General features: G+C 45.4%; 1 protein-coding gene across 3 annotated transcripts in view; it reads left to right on the forward strand.

The window, feature by feature from the left end:
* NIT2 (nitrilase family member 2) overlaps positions 1-19976 on the forward strand; it is a 38423-nt gene extending 18447 nt beyond the window's left edge. Inside the window, exons 6-10 of one of the 3 annotated variants that reach the window (XM_073565214.1) lie at positions 1208-1282; positions 12115-12193; positions 17135-17233; positions 17597-17652; positions 19371-19976. In XM_073565214.1, coding sequence (XP_073421315.1) covers positions 1208-1282; positions 12115-12193; positions 17135-17233; positions 17597-17652; positions 19371-19456 — 395 coding nt within the window. In that variant the 3' untranslated portion in view covers positions 19457-19976. Of the gene's footprint in view, positions 1-1207; positions 1283-12114; positions 12194-16898; positions 17037-17134; positions 17234-17596; positions 17653-19370 lie in introns of those variants that run through there. The other 2 variants (XM_073565215.1, XM_073565221.1) reach the window with 2 other exon arrangements.
* The last annotated feature ends 477 nt before the right edge of the window (positions 19977-20453 follow it).

Genomic DNA, 20453 nt, shown 5'->3' on the forward strand with positions numbered 1-20453 from the left:
AGATGAACCATCAGAGCACGCTAACCTACATGAGTTGATAATTTTACATAGTTATCTAATCTATTCTAGAGCTTTTGTTAAAGTAGTTTTTGAAACGTCAGAATATAATGCTCGGCATTTGCTTACAACTTGCAGGACATATTGCTTTTGGTCTTCATCTTTTGTCAGAAGGTCGTTAAAGTCGGTTACTTCCTACCTCTTTTAATTTTTCTTTCCTAACTTTTGGATTTACAACCCTAGCGTGCTCTGATGGTTCATCTGTGCTACTGAGCAATTTATTAGCCATTAACAACTTTTCATTGTCTGTAATGGTGGGATCAAAAAACGATAATCCCACCAACTCTGCATTCAAATACCACAAATGGTTCGAAAATTTGGTCAGGGCTATTTCTGCAATGTTGTTGTCACATTCTTTGTAGTCTAACAGACTATGCAAAATACCTAAATCTTAAAATACCTCAATTTGGATTTTTTCAAACTTTGAGCGACGAGCGGCACGGGTTAACGTCGTTTGATCGAGCTCAAATTTTGGCTCTCTCAATATCTGGAAAGGGGAATCGTTTTGTGGGGTCCAGACGGACAAAATTCCGACATCGATTTTTTGCGGTCACCCTAGTGAACAGCGCCCATACAGGATCTGTCATATCACGGTGCTGTGTAGCTCTAGTGAAGCCAAAGATTTCTTGGACCAGCAGTAATGTATAATACACAATGTCCATGTCTAAGGGTGTGTGCACACGCTGCGGATTGCTCTGCGAAATTTTCCGCGCGGATTTGATGAAAACCGCAGGTAAATCTACAGGTAAAAAGACCTGCGGTTTATCTGCAGTTTTTCTGCGGTTTAGCACCTGCCATGAAGCAGGTGCCGAACCGCAGCGGAATCCGCACAAAGAATTGACATGCTGCGGATTTGAAACCGCAGAAAAACCACTCGGAAAATTCCACAGTGTCTGCCCTGCGGTTTTCATTTTAGGTAGGTTATAATGGTACTGTACACCGCAGCAAAAACTGCATCGGATCCGCAGAATCCGCAGCGTGTGCACACACCCTAACAGAAGATGTCAGTGATGCCACAAGTCACTGGTATTTGCTGTTTGGCATGTTGTATCCATTGGTGAGGTTCAGCAGTGCCAGTGTGGATCTGCAGTAAAGTTGGGCTGTGCCTCATCAGCGGTGAATTAACATTAATTTTTAATATTTTTAACAGCATTTTGCAAAATTGGAATTGGGATCTGCTATGACATGCGATTTGCAGAACTAGCCCAAATATATACCAAGAAAGGTGAGACTAGAATTCACAATATTTTTCTTTTGTTTAACCCCTTCACCCTCAAGGGTGGTTTGCACGTTCATGACCGGGCCAATTTTTACAATTCTGACCACTGTACCTTTATGAGGTCATAACTCTGGAACGCTTCCATGGATCCCGGTGATTCTGACACTGTTTTCTCGTGACATATTGTACTTCATGTTAGTGGTAAAATTTCATTCAAGTAACTTGCGTTTATTTGTGAGAAAAACGGAAATTTGGCGAAAAATTTGAAAATTTCGCAATTTTCCAACTTTGAATTTTTATGCCCTTAAATCACAGAGATACGGCACACAAAAAACTTGATAACTAACATTTCCCACATGTTTACTTTACATCAGCACAATTTTGGAACCAAAATTTTTTTTGTTAGGAAGTTATAAGGGTTAAAAGTTGACCAGCGATTTCTCATTTTTACAACACCATTTTATTTTTAGGACCACATCACATTTGAAGCCACTTTGAGGGGTCTATATGATAGAAAATATCCAAAAGTGACACCATTCTAAAAACTGCACCCCTTAAAGTGCTCAAAACCACATTCAAGAAGTTTATTAACCCTTTAGGTGCGTCACAGGAATTTTTTTGAATATTTAAAAAAAAATGAACATCTAACTTTTTTTCATAAAAAAAATACTTCAGGTTCAATTTTTTTTATTTTACCAAGGGTAACAGGAGAAATTGGACTGCAAAAGTTATTGTGCAATTTGTCCTGAGTACGCAGATACCTGATATGTGGGGGGGAACCACTGTTTCGGTGCATGGCAGAGCTCAGAATGGAAGGAGCGCCGTTTGACTTTTTCAATGCAAAATTGGCTGGAATTCAGATTGGACGCCATGTCACGTTTGGAGAGTCCCTGATGTACCTAAACAGTGGAAACCCCGTACAAGTGACCCCATTTTGGAAACTAGACCCCCCAAGGAACTTATCTAGATATGTGGTGAGAACTTTGAACCCACAAGGGCTTTACAGAAGTTTATAACGTACAGCGGTACAATTAAAAAATCATATTTTTTCCACAAAAATGATCTTTTCACCCCAATTTTTATTTTCCCAAGGGTAACAGGACCCTAAAAGTTATTGTGCAATTTGTCCTGAGTACGCTGATACCCCACATGTGGGGGTAAACCACTATTTGGGCGCATGGCAGAGCTCGGAAGGGAAGCAGCGCCATTTGACGTTTTTGGCTGGAATTGAGATCGGACACCATGTCGCGTTTGGAAAACCCCTGATGTACCAAAACAGTGGAAACCCCCCACAAATGACACCATTTTGGAAACTAGACCCCCTAAGGAACTTATCTAGATGTGTGGTGAGAACTTTGAACCCCCATGGGCTTCACAGAAGTTTATAACATAAAGCCATACAATTAAAAAATCATATTTTTTCCACAAAAATGATCTTTTCACCCTCAATTCTTATTTTTCCAAGGGTAACAGGACCGTAAAAGTTATTGTGCAATTTGTCCTGAGTACGCTGATACCCCCACATGTGGGGTAAACCACTATTTGGGCGCATGGCAGAGCTCGGAAGGGAAGCAGCGCCATTTGACGTTTTTGGCTGGAATTGAGATCGGACACCATGTCGCGTTTGGAAAACTCCTGATGTACCAAAACAGTGGAAACCCCCCACAAATGACACCATTTTGGAAACTAGACCCCCTAAGGAACTTATCTAGATGTGTGGTGAGCACTTTGACCCCCCCAGTGCTTCACAGAAGTTTATAATGCCCGGGCGTGAAAATAAAAAATTCGTATTTTTTCCACAAACATGATCTTTTAGTCACCATTTTTTTATTTTCCCAAGGGTACCAGGAGAAATTGGACCCCAAAAGTTGTTGTCCATTTTGTCCTGAGTATGCTGATACCCCATATGTGGGAGAAAACTACTGTATGGGCACACGTCGGGGCTCGGAAGGGAAGTAGTGACGTTTTGGAATGCAGACTTTGATGGAATGGTCTGCGGGTGTCATGTTGCCTTTGGAGAGCCCCTAATGTACCTAAACAGTGGAAACCCCCCACAAATGACCCCCTTTTGAAAACTAGACCCACTAAGGAACTTATCTAGATGTGAGGTGAGCACTTTGAACCCCCAAGGGCTTCACAGAAGTTTATAATGCCAGGGCATGAAAATAAAAAAATCGTATTTTTTCCAGAAACATGATCAATTAGTCCCCAATTTTTTCATTTTCCCTATGGTAACAGGAGAAACTGGACCCCCAAAAGTTGTTGTCCAATTTGGCCTGAGTACGCTGACACCCCATATGTGGGAGAAAACTACTGTATGGACACACGTCGGGGCTCGGAAGGGAAGCGGTGACGTTTTGGAATGCAGACTTTGATGGAATGGTCTGCGGGTGTCATGTGCGTTTGGAGAGCCCCTGATGTACCTAAACTATTGAAACTCCCCACAAGTGACCCCATTTTGGACACTAGACCCCCCACGGAACTTATCTAGATGTGTGGTGAGCACTTTAAACCCCCACTGCTTCACAGAAGTTTATAACACTCGGACGTGAAAATAAAAAAATCATTTTTTTCCACAAAAATGATATTTTTGCCCCCAATTTTTTATTTTCCTAAGGGTAACAGGAGAAATTGGACCCCAAAAATTGTTTTGCAATTTGTCCTGAGTAGGCTGATACCCTACATGTGGGGGTAAAACACTGTTTGGGCGCATGGCAGAGCTTGGAAGGGAAGGAGCACCATTTGACTTTTTCAACTCAGAATTGGCTGGAATTGAGATCAGACGCCATGTTGCATTTGGAGAGCCCCTGATGTGCCCAAACAGTGGAAACCCCCCAATTATAACTCCAACCCTAACCCCAACACACCCCTAACCCTAATCTGAGCCCTAAGCCTAACCCTAATGGGAAAATGGAGATAAATACTTTTTTTTTAATTTTATTATTTTTCCCTAACTAAGGGGGTGATATCGGGGGGTTTGATTTACTATTTATGGCGGTTTTTATATTTGGCGGCTGTCGCACGCTAAAAGACGGTTTTTATTGTAAAAATAGTTTTTGCATCACCACATATTAAGAGCTATAATTTTTCCGTATTTTGACCCACCGAGTCATGTGAGGTCTTATTTTTTGCGGGACGAGTTGACGTTTTTATTGGTACCATTTTCGGGCACGTGACATTTTTTGATCGCTTTTTATTCCTATTTTTGGGATGCAGAATGAACAAAAACCAGCGTTTCATGAATTTCTTTTGGGGGGGTGCGTTTACATCGTTCCGCGTGCGGTAAAATTGATAAAGCGGTTTTATTCTTCGGGTCAGTACGGTTACAGCGATACCTCATTTAGGTCGTTTTTTTATGTTTTTGTCGGTTTTATGCAATGAAAACTATTTTATATAAAAAATAATTATTTTTGCATCGCTTTATTCTGCGAGCTATAACTTTTTTATTTTTTCGCTGATGATGCTGTGTGGCAGCTCGTTTTTTGCGGGACAAGATGCCGTTTTCAGCGGTACCATGGATATTTATATGCGTCTTTTTGATCGCGCGTTATTACACTTTTTGTTTGGCGGTATGATAATAAATCATTATTTTTTGCTTTGTTTTTTATTTTTATTTTTTAAGGGGGTTCGCTAAAGGGGTTAACTAATGGGACAGTTTTATAGGGCGGGTCATTACGGACGCGGCGATACCTAATATGTGTACTTTTATTGTTTTGTTTTTTGATTTTTTTTATTTCCAAAAAATGGATTTATTGGGGGAATATTTTATTTTTTTTCTTCTAATTTATTTGGCGATTTTTTTTTTTTTTTTTTTTTTTTTTTTTTTTTTTAAATTATTTTAACACTTTTTTTTTATTTTTTTTTTTACTTTATTAAATAGTCCCAGGTGGGACATCACTGTCCTGTGACAGATCGCTGATCTGTCACATCACAGATCACTGTGACAGATCAGCAATCTGACACAGGCACTGCAGAAGGCTTCCTCAGACCCCCGAAGGCCCCCGTCGCCATCTTGGATTCGGGGGCCTGGAGGAAAGGAGCCCCCCGCAGCAGCGCTGCACATTGCGCTGCCGTGGGGGGCTCAGGGAAGGACGGAGGGAGCCCCCTCCCTGCCGATGCTTCCCTTTAACCCCCGGTACACCGCGATCATGTTTGATCGCGGTGTGCAAGGGGTTAACGTGTCGGGGGCGGTCCGTGACCGCCCCTGACACATTGTGCCAGGTGTCAGCTGTGATAATCGGCTGACACCCGGCCGCGATCAGCGGCGCTCACCACGTGGGCGCCGCTGATCGCGCCGACGTACTATCCCGTCCATGGGCATAGGGGCCCAGGTCCCATGGACGGGATAGTACGTCGGATGGCAGAAAGGGGTTAAAGATTATTTCTCTTATCGCTTCATTGGGGGACACAGAAACCATGGGTGTATGCTGCTGACACTATGTACAGAAAAAGGTTAGCTCCTCCTCCGCAGTATACATCCCACCGACCGGCACTAATTTCCTCAGTTTAGCTTAGTGTCAGTAGGAGGTGAACACAGGTCTTTCATTAGACCCATATCTACCTCAGTGTGCGTCGTTTTCTTTTCAGGTTTTTCGGAGGGATACAGAGTGATTGGTCACATCTGTAGTCCCACAAAGAGACGGAGTACGGCGTGTACTGCCACCCCGTATCCTCATAGCTCTCCACGGCAGGACCAAGAGTCCCGAGCACGGATGCGTGTCAGGCGATCCAACTGGTCCTCGTTCCCCGTCTCCCGCCCACTCGCCCACCAGAGCCTGTCGATCTGGAAGAGACGCAGACATCCTTCGGCACTAGATGATAGAGGTACATCTTCCTCCACAGGTTTTTGCCATGTTCAGAAGACAGGTACAGGGTAAGTATGGGACCCCTGAGTGGCATTTCCCTCCCGGTATCTTGGCTCCCCTCAGCAGCCCCTTCCTCTCCCTGATTCCCCTCACCTCCACCCCCCCCTGGCTGCACTTATCTCAGTATTTCTTAGCAGCCATGCTGCAGGCATGGCTCCCTTGAGGAGCTGTGGCAGTGCAGCGCTGTCTCCGCGCCGCCCCGTGCCTTCCAGTGGCCACCGCATCTACTCCAGGCCCCGCCTTCAGTTTGGGCCTAGCTCAGGGTCGCGGCCAAGCCCCCCATCTTCTTCCCCCAACCTTCCGGCACTCCTCCAGTGACTGATCCCTCATTATGTCTAACTCTAAGCCTGATCGTGCTCGTCCCCCTTCTTCCACTTGCACTTTAGTCAAGTTCTTTGCATGTTCTTCTTGCAAACGCAAACTTCCCTCAGGTCAGTCCACTCCCCTCTGCCTTGACTGCAGCACTCCCATTTAGCCTGCCGCCCAGGAGCCCCCTATTCCTCCACGTGAGAATGAATCCCCCATTCCTGACTGGGCTTCTTCTCTATCTCAATCAGTGGCGGATCTCACCAGGGTGTCTCAGTCCCTAGTGGCCATTCTTGATAAGTTGCCCCTGGACACTTCTGCAGGATCCAGCAGGTCACAAGAGGCTCCATCTGAGCCAGCTAGCATGAGCCGCAAAAGGCCCAGGCAGGATCTCCGGCCGGAATCCTCTCCTCACCCCATCTCACCACATAGTTCTTCCCAGCAGTCTCCTTCCCGTGTCTCCTCACCCGAGTCAGGCGAAGCGTTCTCGGATGTGTCATCCGAAGCGATTTTAGAGCTGGATTCGGAGCATGCCACGGACATGAAGGTTACGGTACTGAACCTCATTGCAGCGATTAACCACGCTTTCAAGATCACAGACTCCCCTGCGAAACCCTCAGATCAGGAGGTTTCGTTCAGATGGGCAGAAGCACCTTCAAGAGTTTTCGCTTCTCACTCTGAATTTGACAAGCTCCTCACCAGGGAAAGAGAAAATCCAACCAGGCGCTTTCAAAGAGGGAAGCGTTTCGGCGTGCTGTATCCATTTTCTCAAGAGCTCACCAACAACTGGTCGGCTTCCCCCTCTGTAGACGCTCCTGTGTCCAGACTATCTAGCAACACGGTCCTTCCGATTTCAGGTGTGGCGTCTCTGAAGGATTCTAACGACAGGATCATAGAATCCTTAGCAAAGTCAGCATTCGAAGTGGCTGCGACAGCGCTAAGCCCGGCCTTTGCTTCCACTTGGGTAGCAAAGGCCATAGCTACTTGGGCGGAGGATCTCCGCCAAGGCATTCTTGATGGAGCCCAACCAGAGCGACTGGCCGAGCTAGCTAACCAGATTTCCCATGCAGGGGAATATTTAGTATCTGCCTCGTTAGATGCCGCATCTTGCGCAGCCCATGCGTCCAGCAACGTTGTTGCAATCCGACGTACAATTTTTGGCTCAAGGCTTGTCAGGTGTATTTGTCATCAAAAAAGTCCCTTACCAATCTGTCTTTTCAGGGAGCGCGTCTCTTCGGTTCCCAGCTGGACCAAATTATTAAGGACGCCACTGGGGGCACAAGCTCTCTTCTCCCTCAGTCCAAGCCTTGTAGACCCCCTCCAAGGCGTCAGTTTCGGCCCTTTCAATCTTTCCGCCGCCTTGCTACCGCAGAACCTTTTTCCAGCCAACAAAGGCCGCAAACACGCCAGGATAGGAAGGTCTCATTTAGGCCCACTTCCTCCTGGCGTTCTCACTCCTCCCAGGGCAGATCCTCCAGGTCCAGAACTGGACGGTCCACATCGGCATGACTATCAACAAAGTTCCGAGGCGCCTTCCCAACTGGTCGGTCGACTCCTTTTCTTCAGGGACGTCTGGCTTGCCTCGGTGGAAGACGCTTGGGTCAGGGAAGTTGTATCCTCAGGATACAACTTCTGGACCTCAAACTACTGAACAAAAGGGTCCGCCTGCGACATTTCAGGATGGAGTCCCTTCGTTCAGTAATCGCTTCCATGTAATCGTAGGAGTTCAAGAGCTCAATAGACATTCAGGATGCCTACCTGCATGTCCCCATTTTTCCCGGGCATCAGAAATTCCTGCGTATCGCTATTCATCAGGACCACTACCAGTTTGTCGCCCTGCCGTTCGGTCTTGCCAAAGCGCCCAGAGTTTTTACAAAGATCATGGCGGCGTTGATGGCCCTGTTGAGGATCAGAGGTCTCGTCCTCTTTCCGTACCTCGACGACATTCTAATCAAAGCTCTGTCTTTTCACCAGACTCTCCAAAGTCTCACCATCGTTCTCGACACCCTGTCCAGTTTCGGGTGGCTCATAAAAGGAAGTCCTGCCTTGTTCCGACTCAACGTCTTGTGTTTCTAGGCTTATTGTTCGACACCCGTCGATCAAGGGTCTTTCTCCCAGAAGAGAAGATGATCTCTCTGCGGCGAGATGTACGAGCGCTGCAGAGCCCAAAGCATCCTTCCTTCCGATCTGCCATCAGAGTCTTGGGAAAGATGGTGGCGACGGCCGAAGCAATTCCCTTTGCACAGTTTCATTCGAGACCGCTTCAACAGGCCATCCTGTCTCGGTGGAACAGGTCTGTTCTTTTCCTGGATCGTCCAATTCGCCTTTCGGCCCGGGTCAAACAGTCCCTCAATTGGTGGCTGACATCACCTCTCATTTCTCTAGGCCGATCATTCTTTCCGATTCACTGGCAGATTGTGACAACGGGCGCCAGTCTTTTCGGCTGGGATGCAGTGTTTTGCAATCAGACTGTTCAAGGCCGGTGGTCAACTCGAGACAACTCTGCCGATCAACGTCCTTGAGATACGGGCAATTTTTCTGTCTCTCATTCACTGGGAAAGGCTTCTCGGGGATCTACCGATCCGGATTCAGACAGACAATGCCACAGCGGTGGCATATGTCAACCACCAAGGGGGGACACGGAGCTCATCGACTCTAGCGGAAGTGTCCAAGATTCTCCACTGGGCAGAGGCATCAGTCCCAGCGATATCCGCCGAGCACAATCGTGGACAACTGGGCCGCCGATTTTCTCAGCCGCGAGGGTCTCGCGGCGGAAGAGTGGTCCTTACATCCGGACTTCTTTCATCAACTTTGCCGTCATTGGGGGAATCCGGACGTAGATGTGCTGACGTCTCGCCTGAACAGGAAGGTCCCACAGTTCGTATCCAGGGCCCGAGAATCTCTCGCAGTGGGCGCTGATGCTCTGAGCATTCCCTGGTCTCAGTTCAAGCTCCCCTATCTGTTTCCTCCCACTTCTTCCCAAGCTGTTGGCCCAGAAGGTCTTGGTTCGCGGACATCGTCAACCTTCTCGCGGACGCCCCCTGGAAGCTTCCAGACAGAGCAAATCTGCTATCTCAGGGTCCAATCTGCTACCCCAATTCTCTGCTGCTTAATTTAACGGCGTGGCTGTTGAGACCGCGGTTCTGAAACGGTCAGGTTTTTCTGATCGGGTTATTCACACCATGATCCGGGCTAGAAAGCCATCGTCTTCCAGAATTTATCGTACGTGGAAGGCCTATTTCACTTGGTGCGAGGCCAATGACATTCCGCCCATGTCCTTTTCACTCCCTTCCATCCTAGCATTCTTCCGGGCAGGCCTAGATGCGGGCCTTGCCCTCAGCTCTTTAAAGGGTCAAGTATTGGCGATTTCCATTCTTTTCCAGAAGACGTTGTCCTCCCGTCTGCAGGTCAAGACCTTTCTTCAGGGAGTGGCTCATGCGGCACCTCCGTACCGCGCTCCCGTGGATCCATGGGATCTCAATCTGTTCCTGGAGGCTCTACAAGGTTCGCCCTTTGAACCTCTCAAGGAAGTTTCCCTATCTCTTCTCTCCTGGAAAGTAGCTTTTCTGGTGGCCATCACCTCCATCCGCCGCATGTCGGAATTGGCGGCCCTTTCTTGTCGCCCTCCTTTCTTGGTGCTCCACCAGGATAAGGTGGTCCTCTGGCCCCCACCTTCCTTCATAAGGTGGTGTCCACTTTCCACCTAAATGAGGACATTGTTCTCCCGTCCTTTTGTCTGGTCAGGGCGATGAAGGTCTACCTGGCTAGGACGACTCTTGCGGAAGACAGACTCACTTTTCATCATTCCAGACGGTGCGCGTAAAGGTCACCCGGCCTCCAAGGCTACTATTGCTCGCTGGATCAGATCGGCAATTTTGGAAGCCTACCGGGTCAAGCATCGAGTGCCCCCTCCTGGAATTAGAGCTCACTCTACCCGGGCAGTGGGTGCCTCCTGGGCGGTGCGCCACAGAGCCTCCGCGCTGCAGCTTTGCAAAGCTGCAACCTGGTCTTCGATCCACACGTTTGCCAAATTTTACAAGGTCCACACCTATGCTTCGGTGGACGTCAGCCTAGGCAGAAGGATCTTGCAGGCGGCGGTGGTGAGTTCTCAGACCTAATGGAAGTTTGCTTCTCCCTCCCCAGGGACTGCTTTGGGACGTCCTATGGTTTCTGTGTCCCCCAATGAAGCGATAGAGAAAACAGGATTTTTGGGTTGCTTACCATAAAATCTGTTTCTCGGAGCCTTCATTGGGGGAAACAGCACTCTCCCATGTTTTGCAACTCCTGTTCTTTTGTTGATTGTTGGTTACAGTTGAGTTGTCTGTTCTGTTCTTACTCTATTTTGTTACTTCTCCTACTGCTTTCTCACTAACTGAGGAAATTAGTGCCGGTCGGTGGGGTGTATACTGCGGAGGAGGAGCTAACCTTTTTCTATACATAGTGTCAGCCTCCTAGTGGCAGCAGCATACACCCATGGTTTCTGTGTCCCCCAATGAAGGCTCCGAGAAACAAATTTTACGGTAAGCAACCCAAAAATCCTGTTTTTAGGTTATTTATCCTTTTATTTTTGAATGTTAGTAGATCTGACATGTCATTTACTATAACAAATGTTTGTAGTGGTTACGTCACAACTGATCACTTCTCCACAGGATAGGTGATGGGTTTCTGATCTCTGGGTCCCACGTGCCAGGACCCCTAGCGTTCATGAGAATTTGGGGTTCTGATTCTCTGAAAAAAAGTGGTGGTCGAACACTTACATTACAACTCTTGTCTGTTTTCTATCAGACAGAACCAGATCGCTGAGCACATCACTCTCCATAAGTCCCTTAAACTTTAAAGGGGCAGGCAGAGTGCATGTTCGATCGCCGATTCATTCAGAAAGGAGACTCGGGACCCCATTTCTTGTGAACATTGGTGGTGGGACCCACAGCAATCAGAAATGTATCACCTATCCGGTGGATTTGTAGTAAGTTGTCATTGTTGCACAACCTTTTCAAGGCCTTGTCCCCTGCTATCAAGCACTGGCTATTTGCCCTGTTGGTGCAAATGGACATTATAAAGACTGGTCACCCCCTTGAGCCCTAATAGAGAGCAGCTCTATGGGTATAAATCTGTGACGTCCATGCATGTAATACTACATTGCCCCATAGTGGAAATATTTGCCTAGATGTGGTGAGAGAAGACTGATCTGCGGCGATCAGATGATTACCTTAATTAGGATGTCACATTGGAGAATGTAATGTTTAGCTCCATCTTCTCCTGTTGACCCTGTAGAAAATGACTCCTACCAGAAGTGCTCTCCGTATTATAACGGCACTGGTAGTATAATCCTACTGGCACAAGGGGATGATTTGGTCATAAGTAGTCACTTCTTTTTTCTTTCTTTTTTTTAAAGACTTTATTTTTAATTGTGATTACATTTAACGATGAGTGCACACGGTGCGGCGGACCATGCGGACAAAACTCTGCTCAGCCACCTTGGCCAGAGGCCACATGATTTTGACTGAAGATTGTGCATCCATTAGGCCATGGCAGGTGAGCACAGTTTTGGCCTCACAATGTGGTCTCTTCCTAAAATTTCAGGGCACCTAACTTAAATACAAGTATATCACCCGTTTTTTTTGTGAGACTGTGAGGTCTAGCTTGACCGCTTATTATTTTGTTTAGGGTGTCAGTTGTTGGTGTACCCGGGGGCATTTAATATGACGACTGGTCCGGCACATTGGGAATTACTACAAAGAGCTCGGTAAGTATGAAGGAAATGGATGTAGACTAGTGTTAGATCTATACTGTAGGCAAAGTATAATTTCCCATAGAGAAAAAGTGGGTGGTTGGAGCTTGCCATGCTTGTAAGAAAAGAGTCCAAGGGAGGCAAAACCGGTGGGTGCCATGTCAACAGCTGGTGTGGCACAGCAACAACAGAAGGAAAAAAGAGGGAGAGGGGCACTTCCAGAAGCTCAATAAAGCAAGGATTTAATTTAACATGCGATAAAGACACACAAGAATGAAAAACTGTCGCGTTTCTGGCATCCAGGACGCCCTTAATCGTAGTCAACTAAGGGCATCCTGGACGTCAAAAATGCGTCAGTTTTTTGAACCCTGTTTCTTTTTTCATGGCTTGTTAAATAAAATCCTTGTTTTATTGAGCCACCGGAATTGCCGCTCTCCTTTTTTTTTTTTTCTTTTATAATTTCCCATAGTAAACCTGTCTGAATCCACTCCTGTGTCTCCATTCAATGTCAGCAAGCAGTTAATCCTGAATGCTATCTATGTGTTTTCAACTCTGCAAACTTATATCTGGTAACCAGCTTTTCCAATCTCTGCTCTGAATCCACTCCTGTGTCTCCATTCAGTGTCAGCAAGCAGTTAATCCTGAATGCTATCTATGTGTTTTCAACTCTGCAAACTTATATCTGGTATATAGTTTTTTTCAACTTACTCTGCTTGTCCTCTTATGTTGTGAGGTCAAGAAACTTTTCAAAGTGCTTTATGATCCATGTAGTGCTGGACATGTGTTTATTTGACCACAACATTTTATTGGGTCCTGGTGTCTCAATTTAGTGTGATTGATTAACGAGAAGAGAGAGCCAAAAAAAAAAACAAAAAAAAAAAAACTTAGCCTTAACCTCCTATATATTCAGACATAGCTAGGGGGAGCATTTATGCAGGGGTGGCATTTATGCACATGTAATCGAAGTACATGTATCAAAGTACTTCTGGCAGTTATAACATGGCAGGAGACAGGTAAGACATTTATATACATCTACTCCCTGTACATTTGAAGTACAACAAATATATACCATATGCATTTGTGTAATTTATATCCTGGCCGCTGCATTCACACACATCCACCGCCCCGGCATTAACTCTCCACACTCCATCCATATTGGCCCCTCGCTTCTTTCCTCTCCTATGTATAGCACTCACGCTCTTTTCACATTGTTAAATTGCACAGATCCAGGCAGTCCCACCATTCAACACCAGAGACGCTCTCACAAATCACTTAACCATCTGCTCACTCTTTCTATCCTCCTTCTCCTAGTCGCAGGAGACATTGCTCCCAACCCTGGTCCCCCATGTTATAGAAAGTCAAACCCCCCCACTGCTACACTCAGAAACCCCTCTAATCTTATTAATATTCCCTGCATGCCATCTGTCTCTCTTAATTGTGCACTTTGGAATTCTCGCTCAGTGTGTAACAAACTTTCCTTCATCCATGACTTCTTCCTTTCTAATTCTCTTAACCTCCTGGCTCTTACTGAAACTTGGATCCAGCAGTCAGATACTACCGCTGCTGCTGCTCTTTCATACGGGGGGCTACACTTCTCTCATACCCCAAGATCAGACAATAGAGCTGGTGGAGGCGTTGGTCTGCTCCTATCACCAAAATGTACCTTTCAGGTTATCCCTCAAGTACCCTCACTTGTCTTCCCTTCTTTTGAGGTCCATGCCGTCAGACTCTACACCCCCTTCTCCATGCAAGTGGCGGTGGTGTATCGTCCTCCCGGCCCCTCCCTTCAGTTCCTGGATCATTTTGCCACTTGGCTTCCACATTTTCTCTCCTGTGACATCCCTACCCTCATCATGGGAGATTTCAACATCCCCATTGCTCTTCCCCTCTCCCCATCTGCTACTCACCTTTTATCTCTAACCTCCTCATTTGGCCTTTCGCAGCTTACTAATTCTCCAACGCATGAAGACGGAAACTCCCTTGACTTGGTCTTCTCTCGGCTTTGTGCAGTGGATGATTTTGCAAACTCCCCTCTCCCGCTCTCTGACCACAATCTTCTTTCATTCTCTATAAAGAACTGCCAGGCTGCTCAGGTCACCCCCACTGTCCAGACTTATAGAAACATACAGGCCATTAACACCCAGAAACTTCTGAAGAACTTGCAGTCTTCATTGGCCCCTATCTCCTCCCTCTCATGTCCTGATTCTGCATTGAAGCATTACAATGAAACACTTCAAAGTGCCCTGGATGAATTTGCACCCCCTATAAATAGAACACCACAACACAGACGGCGACAACCCTGGCACACGGTGCAAACATGTTTCCTGCAGCGGTGCTCCAGGTGCGCCGAACGTCTGTGGAGAAAATCCAATCTACACGAAGATTTCATCCATTTTAAGTTTATGCTTAGAACATACAACACTGCCCTTCACCTCTCCAAACAAACCTATTTCAACACCCTCATCACCTCACTGTCCAATAACCCGAAACGTCTCTTTGACACTTTTCATTCTCTACTCAATTCAAGAGTACAGGCCCCAACCACGGAGCTCCGAGCTGACGATCTGGCCAATTACTTCAAAGAAAAAATTGACCAGATCCGACAGGAAATTATCTCCAAATCCCCTCATACCATGCACTGTCCTCCCTCCCCCACTGCATCTAACTCACTCTCTGATTTTGAACCAGTCACAGAAGAAGTAGTAAGCAGGCTCCTTGCATCTTCTCGCCCAACTACTTGCACCAGTGACCCATTTCCGTCACATCTCCTCCAGTCCCTTTCCCCTGCTGTCACCCCTCACCTAACTAAAATATTTAACCTCTCTCTCTCTTCTGGTATTTTTCCCTCCTCATTTAAGCATGCCATCATACATCCACTACTTAAAAAACCATCCCTCGACCAAAACTGTGCCGCTAACTATAGACCTATCTCTAATCTTCCCTTCATCTCTAAACTCCTGGAACGCCTGGTCCACTCCCGTCTTATCCGCTATCTCTCAGAAAACTCTGTTCTTGACCCTCTCCAATCCGGTTTCCGCTCTTTACACTCCACTGAAACTGCCCTCACTAAAGTCTCTAATGATCTGCTAACAGCTAAATCAAATGGTCATTACTCCATGCTAATTCTCTTGGATCTCTCTGCAGCATTCGACACTGTGGATCATCAGCTCCTCCTCACTATGCTCCGTTCCATTGGCCTCAAGGACACCGTTCTCTCCTGGTTCTCCTCCTATCTCTCCGACCGCTCCTTTACTTTTTCTTTTGCCGGTTCCTCCTCCTCTCACCTTCCCCTTACTGTTGGGGTTCCTCAAGGATCGGTTCTAGGCCCCCTCCTCTTCTCCTTGTACACTGCCCCTATTGGTCAAACAATCAGATTTGGTTTCCAGTACCATCTCTATGCTGATGACACCCAATTATACGCTTCTTCTCCTGACATCACGCCAGCCTTTCTAGAAAACACTGGCGATTGTCTAAACGCTGTGTCTAATATCATGTCCTCACTATATCTGAAACTGAACCTGTCAAAGACTGAACTCCTGGTGTTTCCTCCCGCTACTAATGTACCTATACCCGACATTGCTATTTCTGTGTGTGGTTCCACTATTACTCCCCAGCAACATGCCCGCTGTCTTGGGGTCATACTTGATTCCGAGCTTTCCTTTGCCCCCCACATTCGATCACTGGCTCGCTCTTGTCATCTGCACCTCAAAAACATTTCTAGAATTCGACCTTTTCTTACTTTTGACTCTGCAAAAACTCTTACTGTTTCTCTTATTCATTCTCGTCTCGACTATTGTAACTCTCTTCTAATCGGTCTCCCTCTTACCAAACTCTCCCCTCTCCAATCTGTCTTGAATGCTGCAGCCAGGATCATATTCCTCACCAATCGTTACACCGATGCCTCTACCTTGTGCCAGTCATTACACTGGCTACCCATCCACTCCAGAATTCAGTATAAACTTATTACCCTCACCCACAAAGCCCTCCATGGCTCAGCACCACCCTACATCTCCTCCCTTGTTTCAGTATACCACCCTACCCGCGCCCTCCGTTCTGCTGATTACCTGAGGTTAGTATCCTCAATAGTCAGAACCTCCCACTCCCGTCTCCAAGACTTTACACGTGCCGCGCCAATTCTTTGGAATGCACTTCCCAGGTCAATACGATTAGTCCCCAATCCCCACAATTTTAAGCGTGTCCTGAAAACGCATTTATTCAGACTGGCCTATCGCCTCAACACATTAACCTAACCTATCCCTGTGTGGCAGAGGCAAAAGTTTTACCATAACCAGGTACCCAGCATCATGTTCCCACATGCTTTATGCATCCATTAGCCCTCTGTGTCTGTACTGTTACACACTTAACATTATGGCTGGTCCATACAATCAGGGCAACTGTTACCACCCACCTTTCGTGTCTACCTCTTTCCTCATAGACTGTAAGCTTGCGAGCAGGGCCCTCACTCTTCTTGGTATTTGTTATAATCTACTGTATGTGATTATTGTTATGCTGTAATGTCTATTGTCTGTACAAATCCCCTCTGAAATGTAAAGTGCTGCGGAATATGTCGGCGCTATAAAAATAAAATGTATTATTATTATTATTATTAAACCTATATGTACATCTGACATGTAGGGGGCAGCTCATGATTTCCTCCCTGTAACCGCTAAGTATATGCAGAGTTTCCAGAAGTTTTTTTTATTCAAAATGATTGTTTCAGGTCCTTAGTTCGATGGACCGTTATCCCAACCACCATACTCTCTCATCTTATGCCCAATTTACAGTCTAATTTCACTGCAAAACTACAGTAATGCTGCCGATCTTGGGATACCAAGACTTAAGGTATGGGCACCATAGGATCCTGAAGTGTTGAGTTGAGCCGTTTTATGCAGTTGTATCCCTAGTGGATGAATTGTGGGACTTTCTATTAATGAATGACTTGTTCTGTCTTTTTAGGGCTATAGATAATCAAGTCTATGTAGCCACAGCGTCGCCGGCTCGAGACGATAAAGCCTCATATGTAGCCTGGGGACACAGCACGGTGGTCAGCCCATGGCAAGTACTTCTTTGAATTATGTCATGCATCATTCTTATTTTCTAAGGGGGAACAATTATTTCACAATAATAAGATACAAGTATTAAGAACCTTACACAGAGAAAGAGAGAGAGCATGGAGAGCAGCCCACTGAAGTCAGTCTGTGCTCATCACATTTATTGATTTCAGCTTTCTGCAGGTCACTGTTGGCGGCGGCCACGCTGTACACAGCTCTCCATTTTAGTTGATAGACTGAGCCCTAAATACACGACACCCTTACATTCATAAAGTGTTTTAATACAGTATAATATATAGAAGCAGAAAAACAATTCAGGATATTATAAAGATTACTTGTGGGGCTCATGATGATTTTTGTTTTGCAGGGGAGCGGTCATTGTAAAGGCCGGAGCAGAGGAGGCCGTCATTTCTGCAGATATCGGTAAATAAAATGTTTTTTTTAGTGGCTCTCTGTGGCATTCTTCACATACAATTTTTTTTGTTCTGTTTTTCATTTCACTTGTAAAGATTTTCAGCTGTTTTATTTGGAGTTTTTCACTTAGAGTCAAAAGTGTACAAAAATGACACACACAGACTTTGCTGCTGGTTGAAAAAAGTCACCGATTTAAAAAAAAAAAAAATAAAAGCCCAAAGTTTCTTTAAAAAAAATGTAACACTAGAAACCAAATGGTGCATTTTTTTTTTGGAAATGCATCTTTTCACAGCACTTTTTTCCTAAAGCTTTTTCACCTTTTCTCTTTAGGACAAAAACACTGTGGCCAAATGTGTTCTGTGAGTCATTAGGAAAACGTGAAATAAATGTTTGTATTTTGTTTTTTTGTCACGGGCATTCTTTGCATATGTTGCTCCATGTACGGCATTTTTTCATGTGTTTTCCCTAAGGTTGAATTCAAACATCCATGTTTGGCACTGTGAGTACAGACTGGCTGTGGGTTTCTTGACCCAAACTCAACAGCCTGAGGCTAAGTTTTCATGATCGTATTTTCCGAGAGACAGCACAGATGAGCATTTTTCCCCCACTGGCCCAATCTTCACATGAACAAAAAAAAAAGCGCAAAGTGCACTAGTGTTTTCTGTATGTCAGACTGAGCTCAGACCGTAAAACACAGATGTCCAAAACCAGCTTTAATCTTCTTTATATGAATAAAGTGTGTGTGTGTGTAAATGTGTGGTTTTAAAAAAAAAATAAAAAAAAAAAAAATATATATATATATATATATATATATATATATATATATATATATATATATATATATATATATACACATATACACACTTTATACAATGTATATACTGCTATCGCATCGGGAGGGCAGTATTGTCACGTTGGGGGCAGGCATTGCAGCATTGAGAATCCCCCCCGCCCATGTGCTCGCCTACCTATCTACTCTCTCTTTCCCCATGTCCTGACTTCTCTGTCTGTGCTATCTTCTTTAACCTGTCTACCCCGTGCGCTATCCCTCTTGTCTGCTGTCTCTCTCCTTCCTGTGCTGTGTTCTCCCTTCATGTGCTGTCCCGTTTGAGCTCTCTCACCCCTGTGTCTGACTGTGTACGGAGCATACCACAGCTCCTGGGCAGGGGAGGAAGCAAAAGACAATACTGACATTACAACAGGAGATCGCAGAGGATACCTCACAAAATGAATCCTCTGTGATCCCATGCTGTAGTGTCAGTATTGTATTTTGCTTCCTCCCCCTGCCCAGGAGATGTGGTATGCTCCATACACGGTCAGACACAGACAATTTTTAAAATGAACTTTCGTTCCTCTGCCTGTAGACACGTCGCACATCTGCCGCTGGGATCGGCCGAATTATTCACTGCGCCTGCGCGGAATTCGCGCAGGCGCAGTGCGACGATATTCCGCTGGCGGTACCGTGCAATAGGTTGGTACCAGCAGCAGTTTCCATATTGAGACATCCATCACTTGGGTGTCCCAATATGGCGGTCGGTGAACTTGCTCCTCTTGGAATTCTGGGATACGGTGACATCTGGACAGAACAGGAAATGAAAACATTGCAAGGCAATTATATGAATAGATATTGCACATCTCTATCTGGTGCTGTGCAGCTGATATGTATATTTCTATATATATTTCTGACAAGCCTCATTATCTGTTATGGTAATAAACCTCTTTTTTAGATTTGCAGTACCTGTCAGAGATTCGCCAGCAAATACCTATTCACACGCAACGTCGCCATGATCTCTACGGCGTGGAGGAGAAGTGAACAGTGTATCCACCATGAGGGAAGTTCTCATCATCAAGAGTCACTGGGAAGATCTAATAAATTGCTTCTGATGAAAAGGACAATTTTCCTGAAATGAAGGGCACATTCACATGATTGCATTTTTCTTCTATGTTACAGTCTTGCATTTCTTGTGGACGAGATACAATATGAGGGTAATCGGGATCTGTGCCGGTTGTTTGGGGCCCACATCCAGATATCCAATGGAGTTCTACATTTGGCTGTGTTTCCTTATGAGGCACGTGTATGGCAGAGCATTGGGTCTGAAGTGCCTTTGGGAAGGGACTAGATCAATAGGTGATGCCTGATCTAGACATTAACTTGTCGAAATCTGGTGCACAAAAGATTTACTCCGAATCTTCTTTCAAGAAGATCTCCATCTCATGTAGTGCTGAGGAAGAATCTGGGATGGTGGAATCCTTGCAGTCTCTACACCTGCCTGTTACAATATCTTATGGAAATCCAGCACAGAATTATTTTTAATAAATCCTAAAAATCTTTAGCTGTAATCTGTCATTATATTATGAGGTATTGCTGTCAGTGTGACGGGTAGATATCTTACAGCCGCCTCACATGAGGTGTCCCATGGTTTGTATCTCTCAGCATTTATTATAATTCATCCCTTCCATGTCGACAATGTTGCCAAACATGGAAAAACTGATTGCTGGGAAAGAGCAGGCATATTTCTTATGATCCCTGAAGAGTTATTTATGGTGCTAGGAATAAAGTACTTAGATTGTCGCCATTACATGTAGTGGAGCTCCAACATAAATCTGTGTGTGGTTCAATGAATTAATTCTTACACTTATTTTCTAACAAGTTCACTGGGATTAAAGGGAACGCGTCATCAGAAAATGTCATGTGAACAGGAATTTCTTCCACTTCACATGGACATTAGCAGTAGTACACTAACTCAGACCCTGAATACAAAAAGAAAAAAAATATTTTTAACGAATTTTTAATTAATTTTTTTTTTTTT

Source organism: Dendrobates tinctorius, unplaced genomic scaffold (genome assembly GCF_039654945.1).
Source record: "Dendrobates tinctorius isolate UK_male_01 unplaced genomic scaffold, ASM3965494v1 ptg000016l, whole genome shotgun sequence".
Lineage (NCBI taxonomy): Eukaryota > Metazoa > Chordata > Amphibia > Anura > Dendrobatidae > Dendrobates > Dendrobates tinctorius.